General features: G+C 48.2%; 1 protein-coding gene across 1 annotated transcript; it reads right to left on the bottom strand.

Moving 5' to 3' along the window:
- spire2 (spire-type actin nucleation factor 2) lies at window positions 1-26,567 on the bottom strand (the record flags this gene model as incomplete). Its single annotated transcript, XM_080544793.1, has 15 exons — window positions 1-331; window positions 1,133-1,230; window positions 2,324-2,351; window positions 4,051-4,118; window positions 4,522-4,659; window positions 5,312-5,442; window positions 7,239-7,467; window positions 14,013-14,179; window positions 16,077-16,197; window positions 16,626-16,712; window positions 17,302-17,466; window positions 18,407-18,487; window positions 19,448-19,855; window positions 20,269-20,315; window positions 26,321-26,567. The coding sequence occupies 15 exons, from the start codon at window positions 26,565-26,567 to the stop codon at window positions 1-3; spliced, it is 2,346 nt and encodes a 781-aa protein (XP_080400919.1).
- Between the last annotated feature and the right edge of the window lie 1,143 nt (window positions 26,568-27,710).

Genomic DNA, 27,710 nt, shown 5'->3' with positions numbered 1-27,710 from the left:
TTACTTGTTCTTCCTCCGAACAGAGGGCGGCTGCGGCGATGAAGCGTAGGGCAGGGGGCGGGGCTGAGGGTGTGGCTGGGGGCTGTGGGGGCGGGGCGTGGCGCCCGCCCTCTTGGGCGTGTTGTTGAGGATGTCCAGGCTGTGGGGGCGGGGCGTGGCGCTCTCCCTCTTGGGCGTGTTGTTGAGGATGTCCAGGCTGCGGCGACTGGAGGAGATGACGTCGGCCACGAACTTGGTGCAGTCGGCGCAGACGTCCCGCAGGCTGCAGCCGTGGGCGTACAGGTGGGGGAACTCCTCCTCCACGGAGCGCCGGGAGAGGCTGCGCAGAGACCTGGGGAGAATGGTAAACGGTAAATGGACTGCACTTACATAGCGCCTTTATCCAAAGCGGCCTTTACAACGGCCTCTCATTCACCCATTCACACACACATTCACACACCAATGGCGGCAAGCTGCCATGCAAGGCGCCGGCCCGCTCACTTGGGAGCAATTTGGGGTTCAGTGTCTTGCGCCACCATATGGTAGCTTTTTGTCATCCTCAAGGTGATGAAATTAGGGATTTCACTGCCATACAGACAAAAAGGGAAGAGAATTGGCATTTTTGGGGTTCCAGCTTGATTAATTTCCGCGTAAATAGATGTGGTCGGACTGATTTCCTTGCAGGATCTCATTTTTAAGAACTAGCACCTCATTTATAGACGGAATAACTAACATTCGGGGCCTTTTTAGGCCTTACATTTTGGAATGCTTTTTTTTAGACTTTAAGGCTTTTTAAGACCAGTGCGGGAACCCTGACAGACTTACTTGTAGACCACACTGTATATACAGACTTACTTATAGTATATCTGGGGGCGGCTGTGTCTCAGGAGGTAGAGCCGCCGTCTAATGATCACAAGGTTGGCAGATCAGCGGTTCGAGCCCCGGCTGGCCACATGTCGAAGTGTCCTTGGGCAAGACACTGAACCCCAAAATTGCTCCCAGTGAGCGGGCCGGCGCCTTGCATGGCAGCTTGCCGCCATTGGTGTGTGAATGTGTGTGTGAATGTGTGAATGAGAGGCCGTTGTAAAGCGCTTTGGAGCAGCAAAAAAGGCACTATAAGTGCAGTCCATTTACCATTTATATACAGACTTACTTGTAGACTTCACTCTTGCGGCCATGACTCTTCGGGCTGCTGTGGAAGCCCACAGTGTAGACTGGTATATGGGCCATCTTCTTAGACGGGATCTTCATCTGCGGCAGACGGAGAACAGCGGGGGTGAGGATGAGCAGGGGTGAGGAGGGGTGTGTTCAATATGTCAAATAAGTGAGACAGATTCTATTACAGCAGCAGGAGTAGAGAGGAAATGGGAGACGTGATGTGATTAGGAACAATGAGAGAAGACAGAGCTGCACACTAGGATAGAACTCCAACGACGACAAAAACATCAAACCCAGATATCTGGAACCACACAGAACCACACAGAACCAGACAGAACCACACAGAACCACAGTCCCTCATGGTATAGATCAGTGGTTCTCAAGCCTCTCCTCGGGGACCCCCAGCCGTTCCACATATTTGATCTGTTCCACCACCAGCACACCTGATTCAACTAATCAAGTACAAACCATAATTGCTTTGCACTTGATTAGTTGAATCAGGTGTGCTGGTGGTGGAACAGATACAATATGTGGAGCGGCTGGTGGTCCCCGAGGAGAGGTTTGAGAACCACTGGTATAGACAGAGCCATAAATCAAAACATCTAGAAACTACAAGCTCACCACCCAACTCCAAACCCACACTGAACAGAAACAGAAACAGAAACACACACATACATATAAACACACAGCACAGAACGGCACACCACAGACACAAGAAGCTCAGAATAGCAGCGTACACACATCACATCAAACCACAGACAGTAGAAGACAAAATCAAACTCAGACCCATCATCCAACACAAACACAGAACCACACAACAGCACGGAAGAACCACACATCTCACACATCAGAATCACAAACAAACACACACAGCCTAGGACCTCAAACCTACATAGCACAGACCCACACATCCACATGGTCTGGTGACTGAGGCACAGATCAAAATAATAATTGACAGAATTAATTTAAAAGCATAGAGATATCACCCACCACAGAATTATGTTAGCCTCAAATATGTTTTTCAAAAGTTATACCACCATATTTTGAAATGTTATTTTTGTTCATATTGGCATATTAATTTCCTAAAGCAGACAGGCCACATTAGCCACATTAGCACTGAACACATACGATGACTCAGAAACATGAAGAAGCATTTCCACACTGACAGAGAGAGAGAAGGCGGTACCTTTGCACTGCACGTCCCACAGACAGACCTGGGGGAGACAGAACTGCATTAGAATGACCTCTAGGGGCGCTCATGAGTAACACATGGTCCAGGAGGGGAGGGGGGGGAGGGGAGGGGGGGGTGGGGGTATTGTTGTGTCACACTGTAAACTGTGTTTTCTTGACCTACATTCAGGGTTCGAGTTATGTGGGAGCCAATGGGAGCTGAGCTCCCATAAGGAAGGTCTGAGCTCCCATGAAAGCAGTAAAATCATACATCTGTAGGGGTCGCTAATAATACATTACCACAACCATTATTTTATCATAAATAAATGTCAATGTAATGAGTATTATTTATATTTATTTATATGATAAATATTCTAAAATAAACACGTTTTCCAAAAGAACTACGCGCACCAGCATTAATCTCCTGTGAATGACAGTAGGCCTTTGACTGCCTGCACTTTACCACCAAGACACTATGGGGCGCAGTAGAATATTGTGCAACAGCAGAATATGATCGTTGAGAGCTTGCGAACGTGAAAACACGATTATTGAGAAGAAAACATTCAGTAGCTAGCTATCATGCCGCCCCCAAAAAGGCCACTGCTGCCGACCGAGTCGACAAGCCTGGAAAGTTTCGGGTTTTCATCCAAGAAACCAAACTTGAATTCAGCTGCACCTGTTATGACACCTAACGTTGAAACTGTTGAAATAGCAGAGCTCAAACAAAAGCAAGTGCTTCCGAAGAAAGTAGCAGAACTCCCCTCCAGTATGTATAAGGAGACAGCTAGCTAGTTCGTTCAGGGCGACATAATAATAACATAAGCTTGGATGAGATAAGATGATGATGAGGCTAACAACAAGAGGCTAACAACATCAAACCAACAAATATAAACTCAACAATTAGAATGTATATTTTAGCTACATTAACCTTATTGTAACATGTAAATACTGATACTTACGGACAAATCTATCCCACGTTTTCAAACGAAAACACTGGTGCATCAACTGCCACAATGTAAAGTGCGTTCGTAAATTTGCTCTGAGAACGCCGGAGCGCACACTGGGTCAACGTCATAAAGGGACCAAGTCATTTGATTGGACAAGAGGCATTCCATGAGAGCTGATCAGATTCCAAAGCGATTTTATGAACGCAGCCAATGCAAACTGTAAATAGAGCATCTAGGTTGCTAGGCAACGAATATGTGCATTATCTAAAATAACCGATAAAGCATGTCGCGTATTGCTAGGAAGGTTGTTTGTTGCTTGTTCATGGACGAGCATACATGAACATGATTATTTATGGCAGGTGCGATGTAACTGGAAATGGAGATGTGGACAATGTGTCGTGCTAACAGGGAAAGTGAATGGACTGTATAGCAAAAACATCAAAATTATTGGCCGAGATACCCGTGACTATCGCTTATAGCTGTTGTTTCATGTGGTGCTGTTGATGTGGTGAAATGAGTAGCCTATGGCTAATAAAAATAAAATAAAAAAGTCCCAACGCTGTGTGGGCATGATTCGCGCACGTGCATGAGAACATTTCGCACTGTTATTTTGGAGACCCCCACAAAGCTCAGCTTATAACTCGAACCCTGCCTACATTAATCCAAAGGTACATATCATGCAGCACAGGAACTATGTTGTTATTTCTCCTAGCCCTCCTCTACCTGGTCATGAAGCACATACTACTGTAGTAGGTACCTGTACATACCTGTACAGACTGTAGTGTGTCTCTCTCACCTTTTACAGAGCAGGCAGGTGGACGGCCAGGAGAAGAGGGGGAACTTAGTTCTGCAGCAACAGCAAACCTGGGAGAAACACACGTGTGCGTGCACACACACATTTTAAATGCTTTATTTATGTCCACATACATGTACAATATCTAAAGTATGTTATTCACACTAAATGATTATTACAGTGGAATGACAGATACAGTATCAGTACTGTAAAACAGACAGTATCCAGCTCATGGGTACAGGAAGCACCGCCTTCTCCATATTGAGCGGCTACCAATAACAGCGGATACTGAGCAGTACTTTGCTATCTGTTTGGCCCTTCTCTTAGAAGCCATTTGAAGGCCTCTAACAACAAACTTATGAACATGGCCCAGGCTGCCAAATATGAAAACTAAAAGTTTACATCTGTAACCCAGATGTAACACACACACACACACAGATCATTATCACATCATGTGACCACCCCTGCCTGTACCTTGCCTCTCCTCAGGTTGTTGTACAGCTCTTTGCTCTGCAGGTACTTCTCCATCTCTGCCTTCACCAGCACGCGGCGCACGTTGATGACCTCATCCACTGTTAAGGCAAGACTCTCCACCGGGTGACTGAACTCCTCCTGTACACAGAGAGAAGTATAGAGGGAGAGGAGGGAGTATAGGGGGGGAGGTCAGGTAGAGGGACCTTAGAGGGGCCAGCAATGAGGAGAGGTGATCTGTGTGGGGTGGCTATAATCGTGCGGTTTACATTGTACTGTGACATTTAAAAAATACCAAAAAATCATTCATCAAGTCATTTCTGTACTGTAAAATAAAGGGTGTGTTCTCACTAGAACATTTGCTTCACTTGGAATCGGAGTTTAGGATAAAATTTGCTTTGCTCTGCGTCATTTGGAGCTGTGAGAATGCGCATTCGAAGTCGCTCCCGGAGCAAACAACTGACGCATGCTCCGCTTGAAAAGGGTGGTTTCGCTCCGGTTAGAAACGACACATCGAGGCTGTCCATAGGAAAACAACAGCGCATGCGTGTTGATCTGGATAAGAGCGGGACGAACGGGCAATTTTCTATTTTTCTGACCAATCAACTACCACGTCTGTTGCTTCGATTGCGTATGTTACTTCGTTTACATGAAGGGCTGTGAGAACGCAAATCAGATAAATAATTTATGCAACAATGTTGCAAACTCATCCACTTGCTCCGGGTCCTGATTCGGACTTTCATGTGAGAACACGACCTAAGTGCTCCCAAAAAGATGATGTCTGTTCTCTCACCATCCTCTGGTTCTTACTGCCGGTCTGAGAGCTGGAGGCCGTGTCTGTCCCCTCCGTGGTCTCCTCCACTGAGCTGAGGGAACAGCGGGCAGGGGAGCGGGGGGGCGCCCAGCCTGGGACTGGGAGGGAGGCTGGGGGAGGGACGGGGGGGAGGAGGGGGGAGAGAAGGGGAGGCAGAGGAGAGAGAGTAGAAGGAGGGTGGGGTGATGGAGAGACAGAGGAGAGAGAGGAGAAAGAGGGAGGGGGGATGGAGAGTGAGGAGAGAGAGTAGGGGGAGGAGGGGGGGTGATGGAGAGACAGAGGAGAAGGTGGGGGGGATGATGGAGAGAGAAAGGAGAAAAAGAGTAGAAGGAGGGGAGGGTGATGGAGAGAGAGAGGAGAGAGAGTAGAAGGAGGGATAATGGAGAGAGAGGAGAGAGAGAGGAGAGAGAATCACATGTTTGGAAGAGTTTTGTTTCTTTGACTTCCAACAGAGGAACTGTATTTGGGTCAGAGGAAACTACGTAGGTAGCCAGCAGGGAGGAGGTCTGTGAGGACAAGAAACTGGGTTTTTAATCAGTTCTACTCCCAGTTAACAACAACAACACATCCAGAGTTCAGACCAGCTGCTGCCCATGGCATTACTGTTGTAAGTTCTGTGGTAAACAAGCTTTGACACCCCCTAGTGGCTGGAACAGTGAACTACAACGGACCCCTAGTGGCTGGAACAGTGAACTACAACGGACCCCTAGTGGCTGGAACAGTGAACTACAACGGACCCCTAGTGGCTGAAACAGTGAACTACAACGGACCCCTAGTGGCTGAAACAGCGAACTACAACTACAACCACTCTTGTTTTTGTTGTCTACTACAGCAGCGAGGGGCAACATATCTCCCTTATCCCTCAGAATAAGAGGCAGACAAGCATGAAAGGGAAAACAAGGATCCTGCGACCCATTAGATGTTGTCTTCCTAACATCTCACTGAGTTAGCCTCTGTCCAGGGTTCCCACACCTTCTGAAACATCAAATTCAAGCACCTTTCAAGGACTTTCAAGACTCAATTCCCTCAAATTCAAGGACCCAACACGGCATAGTTTGAGACAGAACTAGTTGACGAGCTAAGTAAAACATTTTGGAATATATATATTATTTTTTTAGAGAGAGAGAGAGAGAGGGAGAGGGGAATTCAAGCACTTTCAATGACCCATGTCTATTTTGAAAAACTTTTAAGACCTTGATTTCTTTTTATCAAATTCACAAACTTTCAAGGATTTCAAGGACCCGTGGGAACCCTGTTTATCAGTACATCACCATAAACTGGTTAGTATCCCTCACCATGACAACACCAGCAGCATTCAACACATCATTGTAAGCAGTTTACACAGAAGACCGACACACGTCATCATGTGTGATTAAAGGTTAACGGTTCTCTATGTGGCTTTTATCATTAACTAAGAAACACCAGAATAAACCATGGATGTATATGAGAAGAGTGAAAGAATAATCTGGATGCTCAGTGTCTCCCCCTGCTGGCCAAGAGCTGATCACACACAGATATACATATACACACACGCAGTCACGCACACGCACACACTCACTCGCACACACGCACTCGCACACACACACACACACACTGTCTCTCTCTCCCACACACAAACACACACAGTCTCTCTCACACACACACACTGTCTCTCTCTCTCACACACACACACACACACACACACAGTCTCTCTCTCTCACACACACACACACACACGCTCACACACACACACTGTCTCTCTCTCACGCACGCACGCACACACACACACACACACACACACACACACACACGCACGCACGCACACACACACACACTGTCACACACACACACACACACACACACACACATACATGCACACACCCCCCACACACACACACAGTGCGAGTATGAATGAGCGGGCGCTGACCTCGGTGCGTGGGGGGCACCCCGGCCCCCGTCAGCGTGCGTGCGCGCGGCCTCTCCCCCCCCCGCAGCACGGCCCCCCCCCCCAGCTGGGCGGAGTCAGACAGCGAGGGCAGCAGCGCTCCCCGGAGGTCGGCCAGGTCGTGCTCGGAGAAAGAGCGGTCTCTCTTGATGGGCGTGGGAGAAGAGCTCTCTACACGGCGCAGCTCCACGCTGTCTGGAGAGTCCTCGTCCTGGGGGGGGGACAGGGTGGGGGGGTGGGGGGGTTACTATGGTAACTGGACTGCACTTATATAGCGCCTTTTTTGCTGCTTTACAACGGCCTCTCATTCACCCATTCACACACACTGTTTGGCTAATCCATGGGAGGGTTCATTTGGGGGTTATGTTATTTGTTGTTGGTGATTGGTTAAAAGTATGCATGAGTGGAGTGATTGGTTAGATAGAAATGGGGGCGGGCTTAATGAGTGTGATCTGAGAGACAGGGGAGAAGGGAGATCAGTTGTATAGAGAGATGGGAGTTGGTAAGTTGAGTTCTGTATGATTGTGTAGTTTGTTAAATCTTTTCTGTTAGTTTGTTCACTGTTGTTTATTTACATGTACTAATATCAATGTATTGTGTTCAGTTTTACAATCTGTTTATTAGAGGAAGAAGGAAATCAAACCGAATTGTGTCAGATCTCATCATTTCACCCGTACTGCCGGAGCAAGCAGAAAATTCACCATTCAGCTAACTAGAGGGAGAGCTGAACAATTGTAAAACACCCGCTGACGACCGCAGGAGGACGGACCGTCAGTTAGCTAAGGAATACAAGCCCGGTTGGACGCAACAGAAGCTCCGGGAGGACAAGGATCCATTCACCGGAGATAAGAGCAAGCTAAAGCCTGGTCAGGTTAGTGACGCAGCCGCCAGCTGGCAACGGAGCCGCGGCGCCCGCAACTGTAGCTAACTAGCCACTTGCTAGCCAGCGTAGCATTAGCAAACTAAGCTAGCGTTAGCCCTGTTGTCGCAATAGCGCAGCAGGCACGCGGTAGAGCTTATAGCACTCAAAGCTACAGCTAACTAGGCCGGCAACGGAGCCGTGGCGCCCGCGACCGTAGCTAACTAGCCACTTGCTAGCCAGCGTAGCATTAGCAAACTAAGCTAGCGTTAGCCTTGTTGTCGCAATAGCGCAGCAGGCACGCGGTAGAGCTTATAGCACTCAAAGCTACAGCTAACTAGGCCGGCAACGGAGCCGTGGCGCCCGCAACTGTAGCTAGCTAGCCACTTGCTAGCTAGCGGAGCATTAGCCAACTAAGCTAGCGTTAGCCCTGTTGTCGCAATAGCGCACAGGCACGCGGTAGAGCTTATAGCACTCAAAGCTACAGCTAGCTAGGCAGGCAAGGAGTGAAACAATCCACGGCTAGCTTCAACTGGTTAACCCAACTGCAAGAATCCACAGCCAGCTAGGCTAACCTACAAGACCCACCAAGAAAGGAATTGCGAGCTAATAGCAGCTACCCAGAGAGCTACCCACACCCAGCACTCTTCTCTGTGACTCTATTGACTGTTTGCATTAAAATAGGTTTGTGTGTACCTGGGTATTAAGTCGTCGGGGGGAGGAAAATCCTCTCCCACTTTATTATTTTATTTTTAGCAGTATCCCTGGGATGACCCCACGGTGAACCTGGTTCCGCTGCCGAAGACTAGTTAAGGAAGTGCAGGGACCAGCGCAAATCAGCTCAGGGAGTCAGAGAGGGCTGAAGATATAAGATAGAAAGACGAAACAGGTACACACAAGTTATTTCTGAGTCACAGGCAGAATGGAGGCACTAAGGACCGAAAGGGAAAAGTTGGCAGTCACTTTTGAGAGAGGATACCGCCACATCATCAGGTCAGTGGCATTGATGGGCGAAGATGACATGAAACGCGAGTGGATAGCGCTCCTATCAAACGCGAAAGACCTAAACTCTGCAGACGACAATTATGAGGAAGGTTTGCAGGCCAAAGCAAGTCAGGAACCTGAGACAGGTAACAGTCAGCTTCTTCAAGACATCACCAAGGCCGCTGGGGAGAGAGCTCAGAAGGTTGAACAGGTCGGTCACGTTTTAAAGGCCAACATGTGGACAAGGTTCGCGGGGGTCGAACTTTCATCCACAATTAGACGAGCAGAAAGGAGTCACGAAGGCGCGAAGAGGATCAGTCTAGAAGAGGCAACCCACGACGTTTGTAAAGAACGAAGCACACTCACAGAGAGCCTCATCATCAAAGCGCGAAGTCTGCTATCAAGCTGGGGGGAGTGGATCCCTGTAGTTGAGGCGTGCAACACGAGAAAGTCACTAGAGGAGCTGGAGGACAAAAGGGATGAACTTTGGGAAACGTTTGTGACTGAATTTGGAAGAGTTGAGAAGGAGAATACTGGCAAAATGGCCGACGTTCTCGCCGAAGAAGAGGCCAAAGATCGAGCGACGAATAGAGAAAGGGCCGACGCTCTCGCCGAAGATGAGAGGAAAAGGGCCGACGCTCTCGCCGAAGATGAGAGGAAAAGGGCCGACGTTCTCGCCGAAGGTGAGAAGAAAAGGGCCGACGTTCTCGCCGAAGAAGAGGCCAAAGATCGAGCGACAAGTAGAGAAAGGGCCGACGCTCTCGCCGAAGATGAGAAGAAAAGGGCCGACGCTCTCGCCGAAGATGAGAGGAAAAGGGCCGACGCTCTCGCCGAAGATGAGAGGAAAAGGGCCGACGTTCTCGCCGAAGAAGAGGCCAAAGATCGAGCGACAAATAGAGAAAATAAAGAAGCCATTGCCAAGCTGGAAAGGAAAGCCGCTGAGGCAAGACTGAAGTCAGCTGATAGCGTGGCCGAGTTTGAGAAGGAGACAGCGAAGGTGAAATTGGGGGCCGAAGAAGAGATCGCTGAGGCAAGGCAGAAGGCGGCCGTGATTGAGTTGAAGGCAGCAGAAATAGCCGCTCAAGAGCGCGCCAAACTACTGGAGGCTCAGCGGGAAGCATGGGAACAAGCCCGGGAGGCAGGGCTGGAGAGCGCCACATATGGAGGCAACCGCACTAGAGCCAAGATCAAACTCCCTCCAACAAGGCTGCCCGTGTTCAGCGGGTGTATGAGAGATTTTCATCGCTGGCGGAAAGATTGGGAAAGCCTGCAGCGGCAGGGAGACCCATCGGGGTCGCCAGAGGTGAAGAAACTCCACCTCCTCGAGAGCATAGACCGAAAGGTTTTCGAGGAGCTCAAACTCTCGAGCTACCGCTCAGCGGAAGACGTATTCAAAGCCTTGGAGAATCGGTTTGGAGACAAGGCAACCATCGCGCTGCAAATTATTGAGGAATTGGAAAGAATACCAGCGGTAAAAGGAAACCAGCCGAGGAAAGCGATCGACCTTATTCAGGCAGTGGAAAGAGCCCTCATGGACCTGACAGACTTAGGAGAAGTGGGCGCTATGAAGAACCCACTTGTACTTAAGGCCATCGAGGGCAAACTGCCAGATCGCGTGCAGGAAGGCTGGATTACCTTTGTAACCGAACCCGAAAACCAAGTCGCCCCAGACAAGCGGTTCGATGCTCTTCTTCTGTTTCTGAAAAGGCAGGAAGTAATCCTCGAGGGGATAGCTCGAATCCGAGGCTCCACAGAGACCTCTGGGGGAACACCGGAGAGGCCAGTCAGATGGGAGAAGAAGGCATTCACGAGGGCCACGGAGAGAGACTCACCGGTAGATGAAGAAGAGGAGGAACATCGAGGTGAAACCAGAGTCACGGGCAGGAACTCGGAAAGAAGAGAAGAGTGTGACATCTGTGGAAGCGATCAGCACGGTGGCAAAATATTCTTCTGCCAAAAGTTCAAGAGTGTCAGTCTGGCAGAGAAACGAGCCATAGTAAGGCAAAGCAAAGCCTGTCAGAAATGTTTGGGCATGCACGGCGCCGACGGGGAGTGTAGTAACCGGTACCTGTGCAGAGTGTGCAAGCGGGATGAAGGAAGGGCAAGTCATCACTACCTTCTGTGTCCCGAGTGGAGTGAGGGAAAGAAGACAGGGCCAGGGTTCGCTGACAAGCAACGAGAATTCCTGGATTCTTTGGGACTCAACCCTGAACAGGAAAGGAGGGCGAACGCATTCACCAGTAAGGCTTCGATGACGCTGAGCACGGGCGCAGAAGGCGGGGGTCTCTTCGCGGAGAATGGGCCAGAGGAACATCCAGTACTAATGATGACATTGATAGTCAAAACAGAAGCAGGAAATGCCCTGGGAACCCTCATAGACCTCGCCTCCGACACAAATTATATCACCAACCGGGCCGCCGATCGTCTCCAACTGGAGCGGAGGCAAGTAACACTGACCGTGCAGGGGGTCGGTGGAATGAAGGTCAGGGTCAAGACTAACAAATACCTGCTAAAGGTCAGGGCGTGGAGCAACAACAGATGGAGTCCCCACGAGATGGTATGCTACGGGCTCGACACAATCGCTCGTGCAGACAAGGTCATCAGTCCAGAGCGACTCTGTAAGTTCTTCCCTGGGGTCGAGAAGGAAGAGCTGGTCCGACCTAAGGAAATCGAGCTCTTGATCAGCCACCGAGAGGGACGACTCGCTCCACGGTGGAGAAGAGGGACGGGAGACTTGGTGCTGTGGGACGGGCCTCTGGGGAAGACCGTGGGAGGAACGCACCCAGACCTGTTTGAAAGTTGGGAAAGATCCGCACACAACTCCCAGACGCACTTTGCGCGTTCTCTGAGAACGGAGGCAGTAAGATTTGAGGAGATCCCCTGCAAGACGCCCAGCGCAAAAGAAGAGGATGGAGACCAGAAGCCGCAAGGTCATGAAAAGACCGGGAGAACAGCTGCAAGCAGCAAAGAGGTCCTCGAGTGGTGGAGCTGGGATAGCATCAGCGCCGCGTGCGAGCCAAAGTGTGGAGGGTGTCGCTGCGGAAATTGTCAGCCGGGCGGGAAAGAGATGACTCTCGCAGAGGAAAAGAAGATCAAAACCTACGCAATTACCCGCGTCAACATCGGGGACAAGCCAGCCGGATGCATCGCCCAGCTGGCCATGAGGAAGACGGCAAGGCTGCCAGAGGTCGCCCACCTAAAAGAAGAGCGGAGAGCACTTGAGGAGGACACCTATGTAGACGACATTCTAGCGTCTCATGGCGACAGGAGAGAGCTGAGGAGCATCACGGAGGGAATCGAGAGGACGCTCAACGCTGGAGGTTTCGCTCCGGAACCACGGATCCAGTCGGGTCAAAGTGGGAGGAGCAAAGAGGGCCAGCCTGCAGAAACGAGGGCCAATGTGGAGCCAGAGTCAGAGGTGTTGGTGCTGGCTGATCAGCTGAGCGAGGAAACATCCAGGGGAGTGGCTGTAAGTGCTCGAGACAGCGTGAGCATGCTGCAACGGAAAGCGTTCACTGCAACTGTAACACGCGCTCAGGCGAGGAAGGGGCTGGACCCGAAATGCGCCATTGAGGAGGAAGCAAATGCAAAGGGGACATCCACACCTGTTGGGAGTTCCAGGGACCTCGAGCATGAGAGGGAGAGGCTTTGGGGCGCTGCTCTCATGGACCTGATTGAGCCAGAACGCTTCAGTGAAGTAGGCAGGCTCATTCGGGTAGTTGGGTGGGTCCGGCGAGCTGTTAGGCAGTGGTTGTTTTGCAGGAGGGCTCCAGAAGACGCAAAGTGGGAGGCTACTCGCCTGAGGGAGACAAGAAGCGGAGTTAGCCTCGGCGTCCAGGAAGAAGTGGGACGGTTTTGGCGACAGTGGAGTCAACTAGCTGGGCCCGGACTTCTCATCCGCACCAAGTGGCACAGAGAAGCCCGAAATGTGGCCGTGGGAGACGTGGTCTGGTTGGCTGACCAAAATGCCCTAAGGGGGCAATTCCGCCTGGGGCGGGTTGTGGAAGCGAGGCCAGACGGAAAGGGGCTGGTTCGGGACGTAAGAGTGAGGGTTTGCCTAAGCCAGCCTGCTCTAGGAGTGGGGGCTTCAGGACGAAGAAGGAGCGAAGGCCGCGATCTCTTCCCAACGCTCGACCGAGACGTCAGGCGGGTGGTCGTGCTGCTTCCCGTGGAGGAGCAGTAAAAATGACTGTATTGAAGAGAGGGAAAGTTGTGGTCCATTTAGTTATAAAGGACCAATGGACCAAGTGGGAGGTGTTTGGCTAATCCATGGGAGGGTTCATTTGGGGGTTATGTTATTTGTTGTTGGTGATTGGTTAAAAGTATGCATGAGTGGAGTGATTGGTTAGATAGAAATGGGGGCGGGCTTAATGAGTGTGATCTGAGAGACAGGGGAGAAGGGAGATCAGTTGTATAGAGAGATGGGAGTTGGTAAGTTGAGTTCTGTATGATTGTGTAGTTTGTTAAATCTTTTCTGTTAGTTTGTTCACTGTTGTTTATTTACATGTACTAATATCAATGTATTGTGTTCAGTTTTACAATCTGTTTATTAGAGGAAGAAGGAAATCAAACCGAATTGTGTCAGATCTCATCATTTCACCCGTACTGCCGGAGCAAGCAGAAAATTCACCATTCAGCTAACTAGAGGGAGAGCTGAACACACACATTCACATTCACACACCAATGGCGGTAAGCTGCCATGCAAGGCGCAGGCCCGCTCACTGGGAGCAATTTGGGGTTCAGTGTCTTGCCCAAGGACACTTCGACATGTGGCCAGCCGGGGCTCGAACCGCCGATCTGCCAACCTTGCGATCATCAGACGGCGGCTCTACCTCCTGAGACACAGCCGCCCCTTGATCTGGCACACATTATGCTTCTCCATATCTCTGGGTCAGACACTCGCCCCTCCTCACCTCAAAGATGTTCATCTCCTCCATCTCTTGCAGCGTCGGGGCTTTGAGTAGAACCCGCGGACGGGCGGGCTGGCGGGACCCCGCCTCGGACATGGACAGGTCGATGCAGGAAGTAGATTTGAAGTCACATGGGCAGGTGTGCGCCAGACAGGGCAGAGAGCCGAACGCTGGGGGGGGGTGAGAACCAACACACGACACTGAGCACAGAAACACAGTTAGAAGACGCTTAACACACGACACCAGCATGAACGTCTCACAAACATCCCCACATAGATGGAGTCAAGAGGCCAAGAAGACTGTCAAGTCTTGAAGAGGAGAAAACATACAGATAACAAAGTTACCTTCTACAACAGAATGTTTGGATACTGGATTCTGATTGGCTAGCAACAGTGGTAAACATCCCAACAACCCACAGTTCAGACCGCATTTCCAGTATCACTGCGCCTCCCAATCAATCTGATTAAGAACACCTGTGCTGACCTACAATGCAATGGTTGATCTTGTTTATGGGACTATATTCTGTGGTGGAAGGATATATGTATTCTGAAAAGATTAATGATTGTAAATACATTAATTTGATGTTACAACTGTGTATTTATTTTTTATATTATGTGGCGGCTGTTGTAGAAAAGCAATTGACCATTGGAGGGCGGGGGTTGTGGAGGGGGTTGTGGACTCATTTACCACTGTACAGGGTTTTCCTACTCGGCTTCGCCTCGTGCCACAACCCTGTACCAGTGGTAAATGAGTCCACAACCCTCTTCCTGTCATGGTACATTGCTTCCATACAACACAGATTTTTTAAGTGGTACTCAATGGGTCAATCAGGGTTCCTACAAGTTTCAACACATCAAATTTAAGACCTTTTTAGACCTTTTATAGACCTCTTTGAGTATAATGTTAGACCTGTCGCGACACCATATGATAGCTTTTTGTCATCCTCGAGGTGATGAAATTAGGGATTTCACTGCCATACAGACAAAAAAGGAAGCGAATTGCAATTGTTCTGGTTCCAGCTTGATTTATTTCCGTGTAAATAGATGTGGTCAGACTGATTTTCTTGCAGGATCTAATTTTTAAGCCCTAGCACCTCATTTTTAGACCGAATAACTGAAATGTGGGCCTTTTTAGGCCTTGTAAATTGGATTGCTGGATTTTAGACTTCAAGGCTTTTTAAGACCAGCGCAGGAACCCTGGTCGATACACTACATGCTGCACCCCTACAGTCCACACATAGGGCTTTCACACCTGCAAAGAACCGTGCTGGTTCGCGTTCGCAAACCAAGTCTGGAACCGGCCGGCGCGTTCAGACCGAAGCTCAATTGGTTCGGAACCTGAAAAGTTGGTTCGCAGCGGGCACCAAAAAATAGTGGTTCTCAAGCGCGAACCAAAACGTAGAACAGTCACGTCGTCAGTGGGTGTGTCCTATTCTAGGCTGCAGAGACCAGCAAGGAGGAAGTAGACAAAATGTAATCTAATCTAAATCTAATCATTAGTGATCAAAAACAATATCAAAAGTGTCATTATTCTCTCTATCTTCCTCACATGCTCAGCAAACACACACACGCACACGCGCGCGGACATGCGCGAACGCGAATTTCGTAAGCCATTTCTATTCCAGTAATGGAGCAGCTGATTAGTAAAAGAACGCATATAGAAAGTGTCTTTTGTTTTGTTTCACAGAAAATTGTGTTTATTTCAGATACTGTAGTAGTGGAAGATATCATCCTCTTTTCCAGTGAAGTAGCTGCCATCTAGTTGTGAATTGTTTTGTTTATCCCGCCCCTTCATCACCCAGCGTTGATGACGCGGATGGTTCAGGTTACACTGGTATGAACGCGGGCTCGTTCGCCAGACAGCACCAAGGTTCAGAGGTTTCCGAACGCGAACGCGAACCGGCACGGTTCTTTGCCGGTGTGAAAGCCCTAACAGTGACACAGCTCTCCACAGTGAACCAGTGTGAACCCAGTGTGAACCCAGTGTGAACCCAGTGTGAACCCAGTGTGAACCCAGTGTGAACCCAGTGTGAACCCAGTGTGAACCCAGTGTGAGGGGTTTCCCTACATCTGTTGGATCCGGGCGGGTCCACGGGCCTCAGCTTGCGCTCCTGTTTGATCCCAGCCAGGAGGCGCTCATGCAGCGACTGCTGCATCTGGGGGGGCGGGGGCAGGCTGCGCTCAGACACCTGACAGGGGGGGAGGGAGAGGTAACACATGAGGTAGAATAGATTCCCAAATTCCCTATCGATACTAATACGGTGGTTTAATATTTACGATAACTCCAAAACACTTTGAGGTTGTACATTGTTTCCCTTTTTTAAATGTATCTTTATTGTATTTTATCTTTACCTTTTCTTTTTACTGTTTTCCCCTGCTTTTATATTCATTCTATGCTTGTATATGTTTTTATTATATTCACTTTATGTTCTTATTCCTGTTGTGAAGCACTTTGAGCTGCATTTCTTGTATGAAAGGTGCTGTATACATAAAGCTTTACTTACTTACTTAGTTTTACCAAAGCACATGAATACTATTGTAACAGGGATGTGTATATAGAGAGCTACATGGCTAATGGCTAACGGCTAACAGCTAACAGCTAACTCCACTGACTCACTGGTTTGAGCGGAGGCCGAGACCTGATGAAGTCCAGGATCAGCTCGTGGGCGTTTCTCTTCACTTGCGACGGGATGTCGCCGTCCACCTGACCAGGAGAGAGGGACGGGGTGGGGGGGGATGATATGTAAGCATTTCTGCACAGCAGGGTATGCAAGAACAACACACGCTGATCACCGATAGAGGCATAGCTTTTACTGTATAAGCCAAGCAGAGCCATTAAACTGAGAACGTAGACAGAGACTGAGAACGTACACAGAGACTGAGAACGTACACAGAGACTCAGAGATAAGATGGATACTAAGCGTTAAGGCAGAGGTTGTACATTGTTTCCCTTTTTTAAATTAATTTTTATTGTATTTTATCTTTACCTTTTCTTTTTACTGTTTTCCCCTGCTTTCATATTCATTCTATGCTTGTATATGTTTTTATATATGTTTTTATATTCACTTTATGTTCTTATTAAAAAGCACTGAGCTGCATTTCTTGTATGAAAGGTGCTGTATAAATAAAGCTTTACTTACTTACTTACTAAACAATGTGTGTCTCACCTGACATTCATTTCCTCAGGGAATAGAGGCTCAGGTCCAATAAATACTGCACTATTAAGGGAGAGTGTGTCATATGAGATGTGCTGACCAGAGAATAACCTGTTCTGAGTTGGTCTCTGGGCTCACCATGACTTTGCGTAGCTGGAACTTGCGTAGGCGGATGTCCTGCATGAGCATCTCGAAGGGCGTGAGGCTGAACTCTGTGGGCAGCGGGTTGAAGGGCTGCTCCTGGACCTTCTTCAGCTTCACGCCCTGCCTCAGCTCCTTCATCAGAGCCACCCAGAGACGGGCCTGGACACACACGCACACACACACGCACGCACACACGCACACGCACACGCACGCACACACACACACACACGCACGCGCGCACACACACGCACACGCATACGCACGCGCACGCACATGCACGCGCGCACACACGCACACACGCACACACGCACACACATACACACACAGACACACAGACACACAGACACACACACAAATTCCATTTTTGAGATTTTGCATTTTTTACGCCTTTATCCAAAGCGACTTACAACAAACACATTTGACTAAGTAAGTGAATCATCTCATCTCAGGCCAGGGGTCATTGGCAGTTGTAGTGCTAGAAGAAGGAATATTGTTGTTTTTGTTGTTTTAATAGTATAGAAACTGTACAGGGGGTAGAGGGGAGGTAGACGCCTCAGGAGGGACAGTTAAGGTGTCGCCTGGGAGAGATGGACGTCTTCAGTCTACGGCGGAAGACAGGGAGTGACTCTGCAGTCCTGAGAGCACTGGGAAGCTTGTTCCACCAGCACACTCACACTCACACTCACACTCACACTCACACTCACACTCACACTCACACTCACACACACACACACACACACACACACACACACACACACACACACACACACACACACCCCTCTTCTGGCTCAATCACATACAGTACCTTCAACACCCCTACCTACCCTGGACACCTTTAAATCAGCCCTCAAAACCCACCTGTTCTCTAAGGCCTTTGGCCTCTAGTCTAGTTTGTCACTCTCGCTGTCTTTGTTTCTTTGCTTTGTTTTTCTGTTCTGTCTGTCTGACTGTCTGTCTATGGAATCTGTTAAGCGTCCTTGGGTCTGAGAAAGGCGCTATATAAATCCAAGATATTATTATTATTATTAGTAGTAGTAGTATTCCTTCAGTGTAGAGGAGACCTTCAAGGTAATGCAGTTCATTTTGGAACGCCTCTCACCCAGTCGGTGTGTTTCAGAGCGTCCAGCTCAGTCGTCGACTGATCTTCCTGAGGATCTTCTGTCTTAATCTTCTTCAGCATCTATAGAGGAAGTCAGAACATATGGTAAATGGACTACACTTATATAGCGCCTTTTTTGCTGCTCCAAAGCGCTTTACAACGGCCTTTCATTCACCCATTCACACACACATTCACACACCAATGGCGGCAAGCTACCATGCAAGGCGCCTGGCCCGCTCACTGGGAGCAATTTGGGGTTCAGTGTCTTGCCCAAAGACACTTCGACATGTGGCCAGCCGGGGCTCGAACCGCCGATCTGCCAACCTTGTGATCATTAGACGGCAGCTCTACCTCCTGAGACACAGCCGCCCCAGACATAAGTTGAAAGTTAAAGTCAACTTAAGTGTTCTCGGTTTTCACCAATAAGTGCTCTGTAATCTCTCACAAGTCTTACTGGTTTGTTGTTTTGTAAACATGTTGTTTTACATGACATAATAAAGACAATCAATGAAATACAGTTTAAGTTTAATCAATTGTTGTATCAGTTTTATATAAACTTATACTGAGAAATGTAAGTCTCTCTACAGTTTGGCGAATCTATCACTCAAGGAAGGCCCATTTCCTTCCTGTAAGGGATGGGCCAAGATCTGTGGCGCAGTGAATAATTCTGACTATGGACAGGAGGGCCCATAACTTGTGTAATCACAGATTTGTATAATATGATTGGTTCCCAAGAATAGTGACCTCATGACCAAGTACAGTTCTATAAATATGAGTCTCTACACAACCGTCTGATATATATATGTTACGGTACATGTGGGAAAACTAGGGTTAGGGTTAGGTGCTACGTCGACTTGGTACATGCTGGCATGTCTAACCCTAACCCTAACCTTAATCCTAACCCTAACCCAAACCCTAACCCTAACCCTAACCCTAACCCTAGCACCTAACCCTAACCCTAGTTTTCCCACATGTACCGTATTCCAACATGTACCATAACTTATATATATATAGTAACATATCCGGGTCACCCACACGCACCTTCTTGGCGTCTTGTATCTTAGTCAGGAAGGTCTGCAGCTCCAGAGTCTCCACAAACAGGGCGTGGCAGACGGCCTGGTAGTGTTCTGGCGCCAGGGCGGGGTTGGACAGCCGCGAGGCGCAGAGGGACATGGCCTGGCGTAACGTACACACGGGCCTCATGGCCTCCCCCTCCTCCTCCTCCTCCTCCTCCTCCTTCTCCTCCTCCTCCTCTTCCTCCTCCTCCTGACCGCTGTAGCCCTCGTCCATGGTTCCGTTGCCCCCGGTGCTGTCGGCCTCCTGGGCGTGGTCGCCCCCCGCCATGCGCTCGATGAGACTCTCCAGCTGAGGGGTCAGCTCCCGCTCCTCGCTGTCGTCCAATCCCCAGTCCAGCGCCTGGTAGATGGCCACGCCCAGAGACTGGACCACCTGGGGAGACACCATAACACAGGATGATAATAATAATAATAATAACAATCATAATAATAATAATAATAATAACAATAACAATAATAATAATACATTAGACTTATATAGCGCTTTTCTAGACACTCAAAGACGCTTTACAAACTGAAAAGATCGAGTAGTAATAATAAAAAGAAACAAAAATAAAGAAAGTATAGGGGTCTAATGAAGGTAGTGCTGGGGACACATGGGAAAGGTAGGGGGAGAGGGTAAGAATCAGGGGGAGAATGGGATCAAATAGGATCGAATAAAACAACTGTATTGCTAACTAGGAATGGGCATGGTTATTTATAAAGGCTAGGGTTAGGATAGGGCTGTAGCTAGGTTAAGGTGTGAGTGGGCTGTATGGTGTAGGTTTAAGTGGTGCACAAACTGACCTGGCGCTCTGCGGTGGCTGGGAGTGGAGGACCGCCGGTGTCACCATCTACACAGAAGAGAGAGAATGGTAAATGGACTACACTTACAGTATATAGCGCCTTTTTTGCTGCTCCAAAGCGCTTTACAACGGCCTCTCATTCACCCATTCACACACACATTCACACACCAGTGGCGGCAAGCTGCCATGCAAGGCGCCGGCCCGCTCACTGGGAGCAATTTTGGGGTTCAGTGTCTTGCCCAAGGACATTTCGACATGTGGCCAGCCGGGGCTCGAACCGCCGATCTGCCAACCGTGTGATCATTAGACGGCGACTCTACCTCCTGAGACACAGCCGCCCCCAGAGAAGGCATACTGTATAGCTGCTTCACCACAGGAACAAACTGTTTCATACCCAACACTATTATTTAGCTCTGCTATCTCTCTCACACATCTTTCACACAGGATATACCGATCTACTAAAGGAGGTGGTGACAGTTACACCTCATCATAAAAGCTGCTCCCTGGGCAAACTAAGGATGATGATTCATGTCTCTTGCCAACCACAGAGAGACGATGGAACATAAATAACTGTGGGACAATGTTAAAATCAAACATTGCACAGTAGAATATGGTAAAATTATCATACCACTTTGATTTACGGCTGTCATTTGATTGGCATGATCCAACATTATTATAAGTTAACGTTGTTTATCATTGGTTTAAAATACAGGTTTACAGAAAATTAGCATTTGATGGTCATCACACGCTGGCACGCTCACTGGAAGCAATTTTGGCGTTCAGTGTCTTGCCCAAGGACACTTTGACATGTGGCCAGCCGGGGCTTGAACCGCTGATCTGCCAACCTTGTGATCATTAGACGGCGACTCATGAGACACAACCTCTACCTCCTGAGACACAGCCTCTACCTCCTGAGACACAGCCTCTACCTCCTGAGACACAGCCTCTACCTCCTGAGACGCAGCCTCTACCTCCTGAGACACAGCCTCTACCTCCTGAGACACAGCCTCTACCTCCTGAGACGCAGCCTCTACCTCCTGAGACGCAGCCTCTACCTCCTGAGACGCAGCCTCTACCTCCTGAGACACAGCCTCTACCTCCTGAGACACAGCCTCTACCTCCTGAGACACAGCCTCTACCTCCTGAGACACAGCCTCTACCTCCTGAGACACAGCCTCTACCTCCTGAGACACAGCCTCTACCTCCTGAGACACAGCCTCTACCTCCTGAGACACAGCCTCTACCTCCTGAGACACAGCCTCTACCTCCTGAGACACAGCCTCTACCTCCTGAGACACAGCCGCCCCAAAATTGGGTGATGCAGCAGGACAATGACCCTAAACATTGATGTGAATCTAGAACAGAATGGCTTAAAAAAAAAGAAAATCATCCGCTTTTTGGAGTGACCCAGTTAGAGCCCAGACCTTAACCCAATAGAGATGCTGTGGAATGACCTCTAGTGAGCCGGTTACACCACACATCTTAAGAATAAGGCTGAGCTTTCAGATCACATTTTATGACCAGCTAATGCAGGAACCCAGGTGATGCCAAAGGATTCACATACTCTTTATTGCCACTAGTCCACCGTTCCGAAAGATGTGATAATAGTAATTGGATAACACTTTCCTTGAGGTGGTAAAGACATTCCGAAACACATGTAGAGTATAGGCCTAATATTTGTAGGAAGAAAATGTTTTCTTGTTGTAATAACCTTTTCAGCAAGTCTAGACTTTATCTTATCCTTTCCTCTTTTACTACTTTTAGAACAGATACAAATATATATATATTTAATTTTATTACGTATCCATTTGGTTAGGAAGTTCACATTACATCAATATTAGACTTTTGCCGTTAGTTGGAGATTTAAACAGGATAAGACATTGATACATTGTAACAAACAACACTGCTAAACTAGCTGCTATCTGCTAACCCCCCTGGTGCTTTCATTAAGCTGGTGTTGGTTTTCATCTCAGGGTCATTTTATATCCATACAGCTCAGAGGCCAGCAGTCACAACTCAGCAGGCCTGCAATGGCTCAGCTCTCTCTCTGTGTGTGTGTGTGTGTGTGTGTGTGTGTGTGTGTGTGTGTGTGTGTGTGTGTGTGTGTGTGCGTGTGTGTGTGTGAGTGCATTGTGTGTGTGTGTGTGTGTGTGTGTGTGTGTGTGTGTGTGTGTGTGTGAGTGCATTGTGTGTGTGTGTGTGTGTGTGTGTGTGAGTGAGGGAGTGCATTGTGTGTGTGTCCAGAGAGAGAGAGCTGGGCTCAGATGTCGGTAAGGTAACCACACCCGGGAGGCCAGGAAACTCCTGGATCAGCACTGCTGCAGAGGAACCTGAGAGGGGGAGAGACTGAGGCCTAGGAGCTAGGAGCTAGGAGCTAGGAGCTAGGAGCTAGGAGCTAGCCAGAACCAGGCTACAGGCCCAGATACACAGCCGTGAGCTTAGAATGATAAGGTTCTATCTCCGCTTAGGGCAGTTCAGAGATATTGAGCGTCAAAGTTTTTACATTCCATTATGTCTTGTGAGATGGAACCTTTGTATTTTATGAATTACTAACTCAAAAATGTCAACATTTTAAAAAATAACACCACACAGGCATTAATAAACACCTAATGGATCAGATTATGTAAAAAACTAAATTTTGACAAAAATGGAGATAGAACCTTATAATTCTAACGTCACAACACACATCCTGTCTACTGAATAAAGCTGTAAGGTGGACAAAGAGACAGCTTGACACGGTACAGCAGTTGTCAGTTGTACAGTAGCGTTCTCTCTCTCAGGGGGGTGAGGATGTGTCTCTATTCAACCCCCCATAGAAACAGGAGGATAATTGAGCCTTTCTGGACCAGTCAGACAGGTTTGATTCATGGTCGAACAGGGTCGGATAACAAGCAACTGGGTTTTTCCCACAGAATATTGGCCAGAGAAGACAGGGGGGCCTCTATCTCTGATGTGTCGACTACAACACACTGTTGTTCACATTTCATCTGCCTTTTATTTGGTGTCACTATAATAATTACACCCCGACGCTTTGAAGATAGACCTTGCCATCTGTTGCCATGGAAATAGGCAACTTTAAAGACACAGAGTGGGAGGGAAAGAGAGACAGGGAGATGGAGACAGAGAACAACAGAGGGAACAGGGAGGAGGGAGGAGGGAGAGAGAGAGAGAAGTAGAGGGAACAGAGAGGAGGGAGGGAAAGAGAGAGACAGAGAGAGACAGAGAGAGAGAGAGAGACAGAGAGAGAGAGAGACAGAGAGAGAGAGAGACAGAGACAGAGACGGAGAGAGAGAGAGAGAGACAGAGACAGAGAGAGAAAGAGAGAGAGAGAGAGAGAGAGAGAGAGAGAGAGCGAGAGAGAAAAAGAGCAATAATAAACAAGACTTCAGTCCACACACACACTGCGTTATCTAGATCTGGCCTCTGCAATCTGCATGTATACTATATATACTGTACATCCACTTCCTGGTGGTGACCTCACCCAATAACCCAAAACACTCACTGGGACTTTGGTAACATTGTCTCTATAGCTAACAATGTACATACAACATATCTGATAAAAAAATAAATACATTGGGGGTACATTGAACCAAAACAGTGTACAATATACTATGTGTTCAGTATCAGTATTCAGATTCAACTTCATTCTCCATTAAGCAGTAAAGACAACCCATAGCATGCCATATGACTATATTATAGTCTCCCATAACCTTATACCTCCAAATCAAGTTGTTTTCACACCTCCTTTGAGGTCTGGAGAATTTTAGATGATCTAATCTGGCTTGGGTTGAACTGGACGGAGCGATGGCAGAATGTGCATTTCATTGGATGTTACATTTGAAGAATGTCCCCCTACATGCCTGTAGTATGTAGTATGTGCGTCGTCCTTTTCGACCGGGTAGAACTATTTTGCAGAGAGTTGTTGCCTATGCTAGTTTGCAACATTGAAGAAAATGGAAGATGGATGTTTTGTTAAGCTCTACCAAGGCAAGGTTTGATTGGTAAACATTAGAACAGCCATGAGGGCTGTGAGTAAAAAAACAAGTGTTATATCTTTGCACTGGATCAAATTTCAGGACCCTCCTTTCATTACATTTCCTAGATAAGTGCGTTCTACCACCCAGTATCCTTACATATTCAAAATCACTTCAGGATAAGCTAATATAAATCTATTTCACAGTTTTTCTGTGTAGGAGGCAGGCTAATTTACAAGCGAGGCGAGGCGGCTCTTTTAGTAGGTAAAAAGGCACGGCTGTTCTAGTGTTAAACACGTTGCGAGTGAGAGGCATCACTTATTTCAAAGAGGTTTCCACTCCTTTGTAATTACTTCCTGGAAAGGAACTCCCTATAAAGGCCTGGTGTCAACAACCTACATGCTGTCAAGAGGCATATGAAGAGGGCAAAATCTGCTCTAAACTGCAGTGAATGTAGTACAAGCCTATGGGCTAACACAAGTACCATTACTTATTCAAGCATGCATTCATTTGAATGGCCTGGGGTGGGGAATTATGTATATCTGCTCTAGACAGAAGGACAATGACAGTGTGATGAGACACTAGGCTACTAAAGGTCTAGCTACCAATATCTTTACGTGCTTTAACCAACTGATACTGTTATCACAATAATGATCACAAGTTTGGCAGATCGGCGGTTCGAGCCCCGGCTTGCCACATGTCGAAGTGTCCTTGGGCAAGACACTGAACCCCAAAATTGCTCCCAGTGAGCGGGCCAGCTTGCCGCCATTGGTGTGTGAATGTGTGTGTGAATGGGTGAATGAGAGGCCGTTGTAAAGCGCTTTGGAGCAGCTTTGGAGCAGCAAAAAAGGCGCTATATAAGTCCAGTCCATCCATCAATTTTTATTGTCCTGCATTGATCTGGGACCTGGAGAACTTCTGTCATGCTGTGATTTGGAACCTAGCTCATTTGTCCCACTTATAAATCACATCAATAATGCATCATCATCTGGTGATTAGCAATGACACAACCGTAGGGGACAATCAACAGACAGTAAAGTCTTCTGCAGTGCTCATTAAAATCTATTGTCTTTTGTTTATGACCCAACAAGTGCAGAAACCAAAACACAAAGGACACCAGACCTCCTCAGCTCTGTAAACAGACCACAGGCCAACCACAATAACATCCACTGGACCATGTCTCAAGCACTGACAGGCTGGTAATGAGTGTGACTTTCCTTATCATCGCAGGCCAGGTCATGTTGTCAGTGGGGGCGACATAAATACTTTGCTTCTGGTTCACTTTCATCAGGCTACCCTCCAATACACACAGCACCCAAACAGAGCAGGTAGAAATCATCACACAGGGATAAAGAAGGTGATCTCAACCCTATTCTAGGCATGGTCCAGGTCCACCTACCTACATGTTGTAACATTACTTATCAGTGATCACCCATTACTATCTCTATACTATAGACCTGCCTCTCCCACTTTATCTTATCATGTCAAACTGGGCAACGACTCCAACAACATAAGTCAGTTATTCATTATGGGGCTGCAGTGAGCCTCTCACACTGTTCCTGGCATCCAGAGCAGCTTATGAAATAATTATAAAATAAAGATAAAACGCCTATTTCTGAAGTAAATCTAACCCGTATGCAGATACCAGGGGAAATTGTCCCATGAATAATTAATCATTTACCGGCATGATCGTTCCATGTTTGGGGAGGGAGAGGGAGAGGGAGAGAGAGAGGGAGAGAGAGAGAGAGAGAGAGGGAGAGGAGAGGGAGTGCGACAAACGCATTTATGAACTCTCGGTTGCCTCTCAGTCAATAGGACACCATCTAAATATACAGACACATCTAAATATACAGACACATTAGATTACACTCATACACGTATGCTCTGGATAAGTTGATCATAGTTTCATATGAATTGGATGCTGAATTGATATTGTGTTGGGGGGTATAGCTATAGGGTCTAGGACAGTCAGGAAGTTGCAGAGATAAATAAGATGAGATAATAATAGAGCTCCCTCCCTCCATCTCTCTCTCTCTCTCCCTCTCTCTCTCCCTCTCTCTCTCTCCCCCCATCTCTTACCGTTGTTGCAGGGGTCCCGCCGTAGCGACACCGTCCCGTCTCTCCGCAGGAGGATAGAGGAGGGGTCCTTCACCACCCGGGACACCCCCCCACCCGGCCCCCTGAGCCCCCTGCAGCACTGGTAGCACACGGCCCAGGCCTGCTCCTCGTTGACGGGCTGCTCGTAGGACCTCAGCACCTCCTCCAGAGACACTTCCCTCGGGTCTCCTCCATCCTCCCTGGCGCTTCTGTTGGTTGATCTGGCCATGGACGCGGGACCGATGAGCCCATGTCTTCAGTCCGATGAGCCCATCCTTCAGTCCGAGGGCTCCGGGGCCATGATAGTATTATATTATCCTCTCCTCCTCTCTGCCTCGGGTCTTGTTGCCCAGCAGCAGCACGCCGACTCAACTGCCGCAGCTCTGAGTTCCCATAACAGCGAATGAAAGCAGCGATCTTTGATCTGCAGAGGAATGTCAATCAGCTGCGAGGGGAGGAGAGGAGGTGGGAGGAGGAGGAGGAGGAGGAGGAGGAGGAGGAGGAGTGGCGCAATCCTCCTCTCTCTGCTGCTGCTGTGTAGGCTACCTGCAAGCCAAGGAGGAAAGGGACAAAGTTGTTGACAATGTTCAACCGTCTACCCACCCAGACATGTTAAACGGTGGGGAGCAGAGAGATGAAAGCGGAGAGGATGTAATTATGGAGAGAATAGAGCTCAGCTGTGGTTGGGTGGGACAGCGCGTCCCCGGAGCCCCGCCCACCCGGAGCCCCGCCCCTGTCTCACACACGCAGGAGCGACAACCAACCCACAACCCAACCCACCAATCAATCACAGTGTTATACACACAGATATACATATAATACATATATTATACATAAGAAGAAGAAGAAGAAGAAGAAGAAGAATTATTATTATTATTATTATTATTATTATTATAATACATATGTATTGATATACAGTATAATATAGTCCTCAATGACAGCATGTTAGTCCTCCCAGGCGCATCCAGTTGTTGATTAAACACGTTTAGGGCTGATAATATAATGAATGAATAGTTGCCAGCGGTTAAGGCCTAATCTAAATGAATAAATGAATTGACCTGAAATAGATGAGAGATAAAGGGTAGGCCTACCTCTCTTCAGATGAAATAAGAATTCCTGGAGAAGTTGCTGGGCACAATCCTTCTTTTCACTTTGATTTATTTATTTATTTACTAACAAGCGTGTAATTCTACACTCTACTGAAAGCCCTGGCGGCCAGCCGATCCAGTTTCTCCACCTCTTATAAGTATAAGCCACCCAGGGCCGCTTTTAGGGGGGGCTAGCTGGGGCGGTGGCACAGGTCCTCGCGCTTTGGAGGGCCTCGCGTGAGGCAGGGTAAAAATAAATAAATAAATAAATAAATGTTTTTGTA

The sequence above is a fragment of the Nansenia antarctica genome, assembly GCF_963989245.1.
Source record: "Nansenia antarctica genome assembly, chromosome: 14".
Classification (NCBI taxonomy): Eukaryota; Metazoa; Chordata; class Actinopteri; order Argentiniformes; family Microstomatidae; genus Nansenia; species Nansenia antarctica.
The sequence above is the reverse complement of the archived record's forward strand: the minus strand, read 5'-3'. Positions and strand labels throughout refer to the sequence as shown.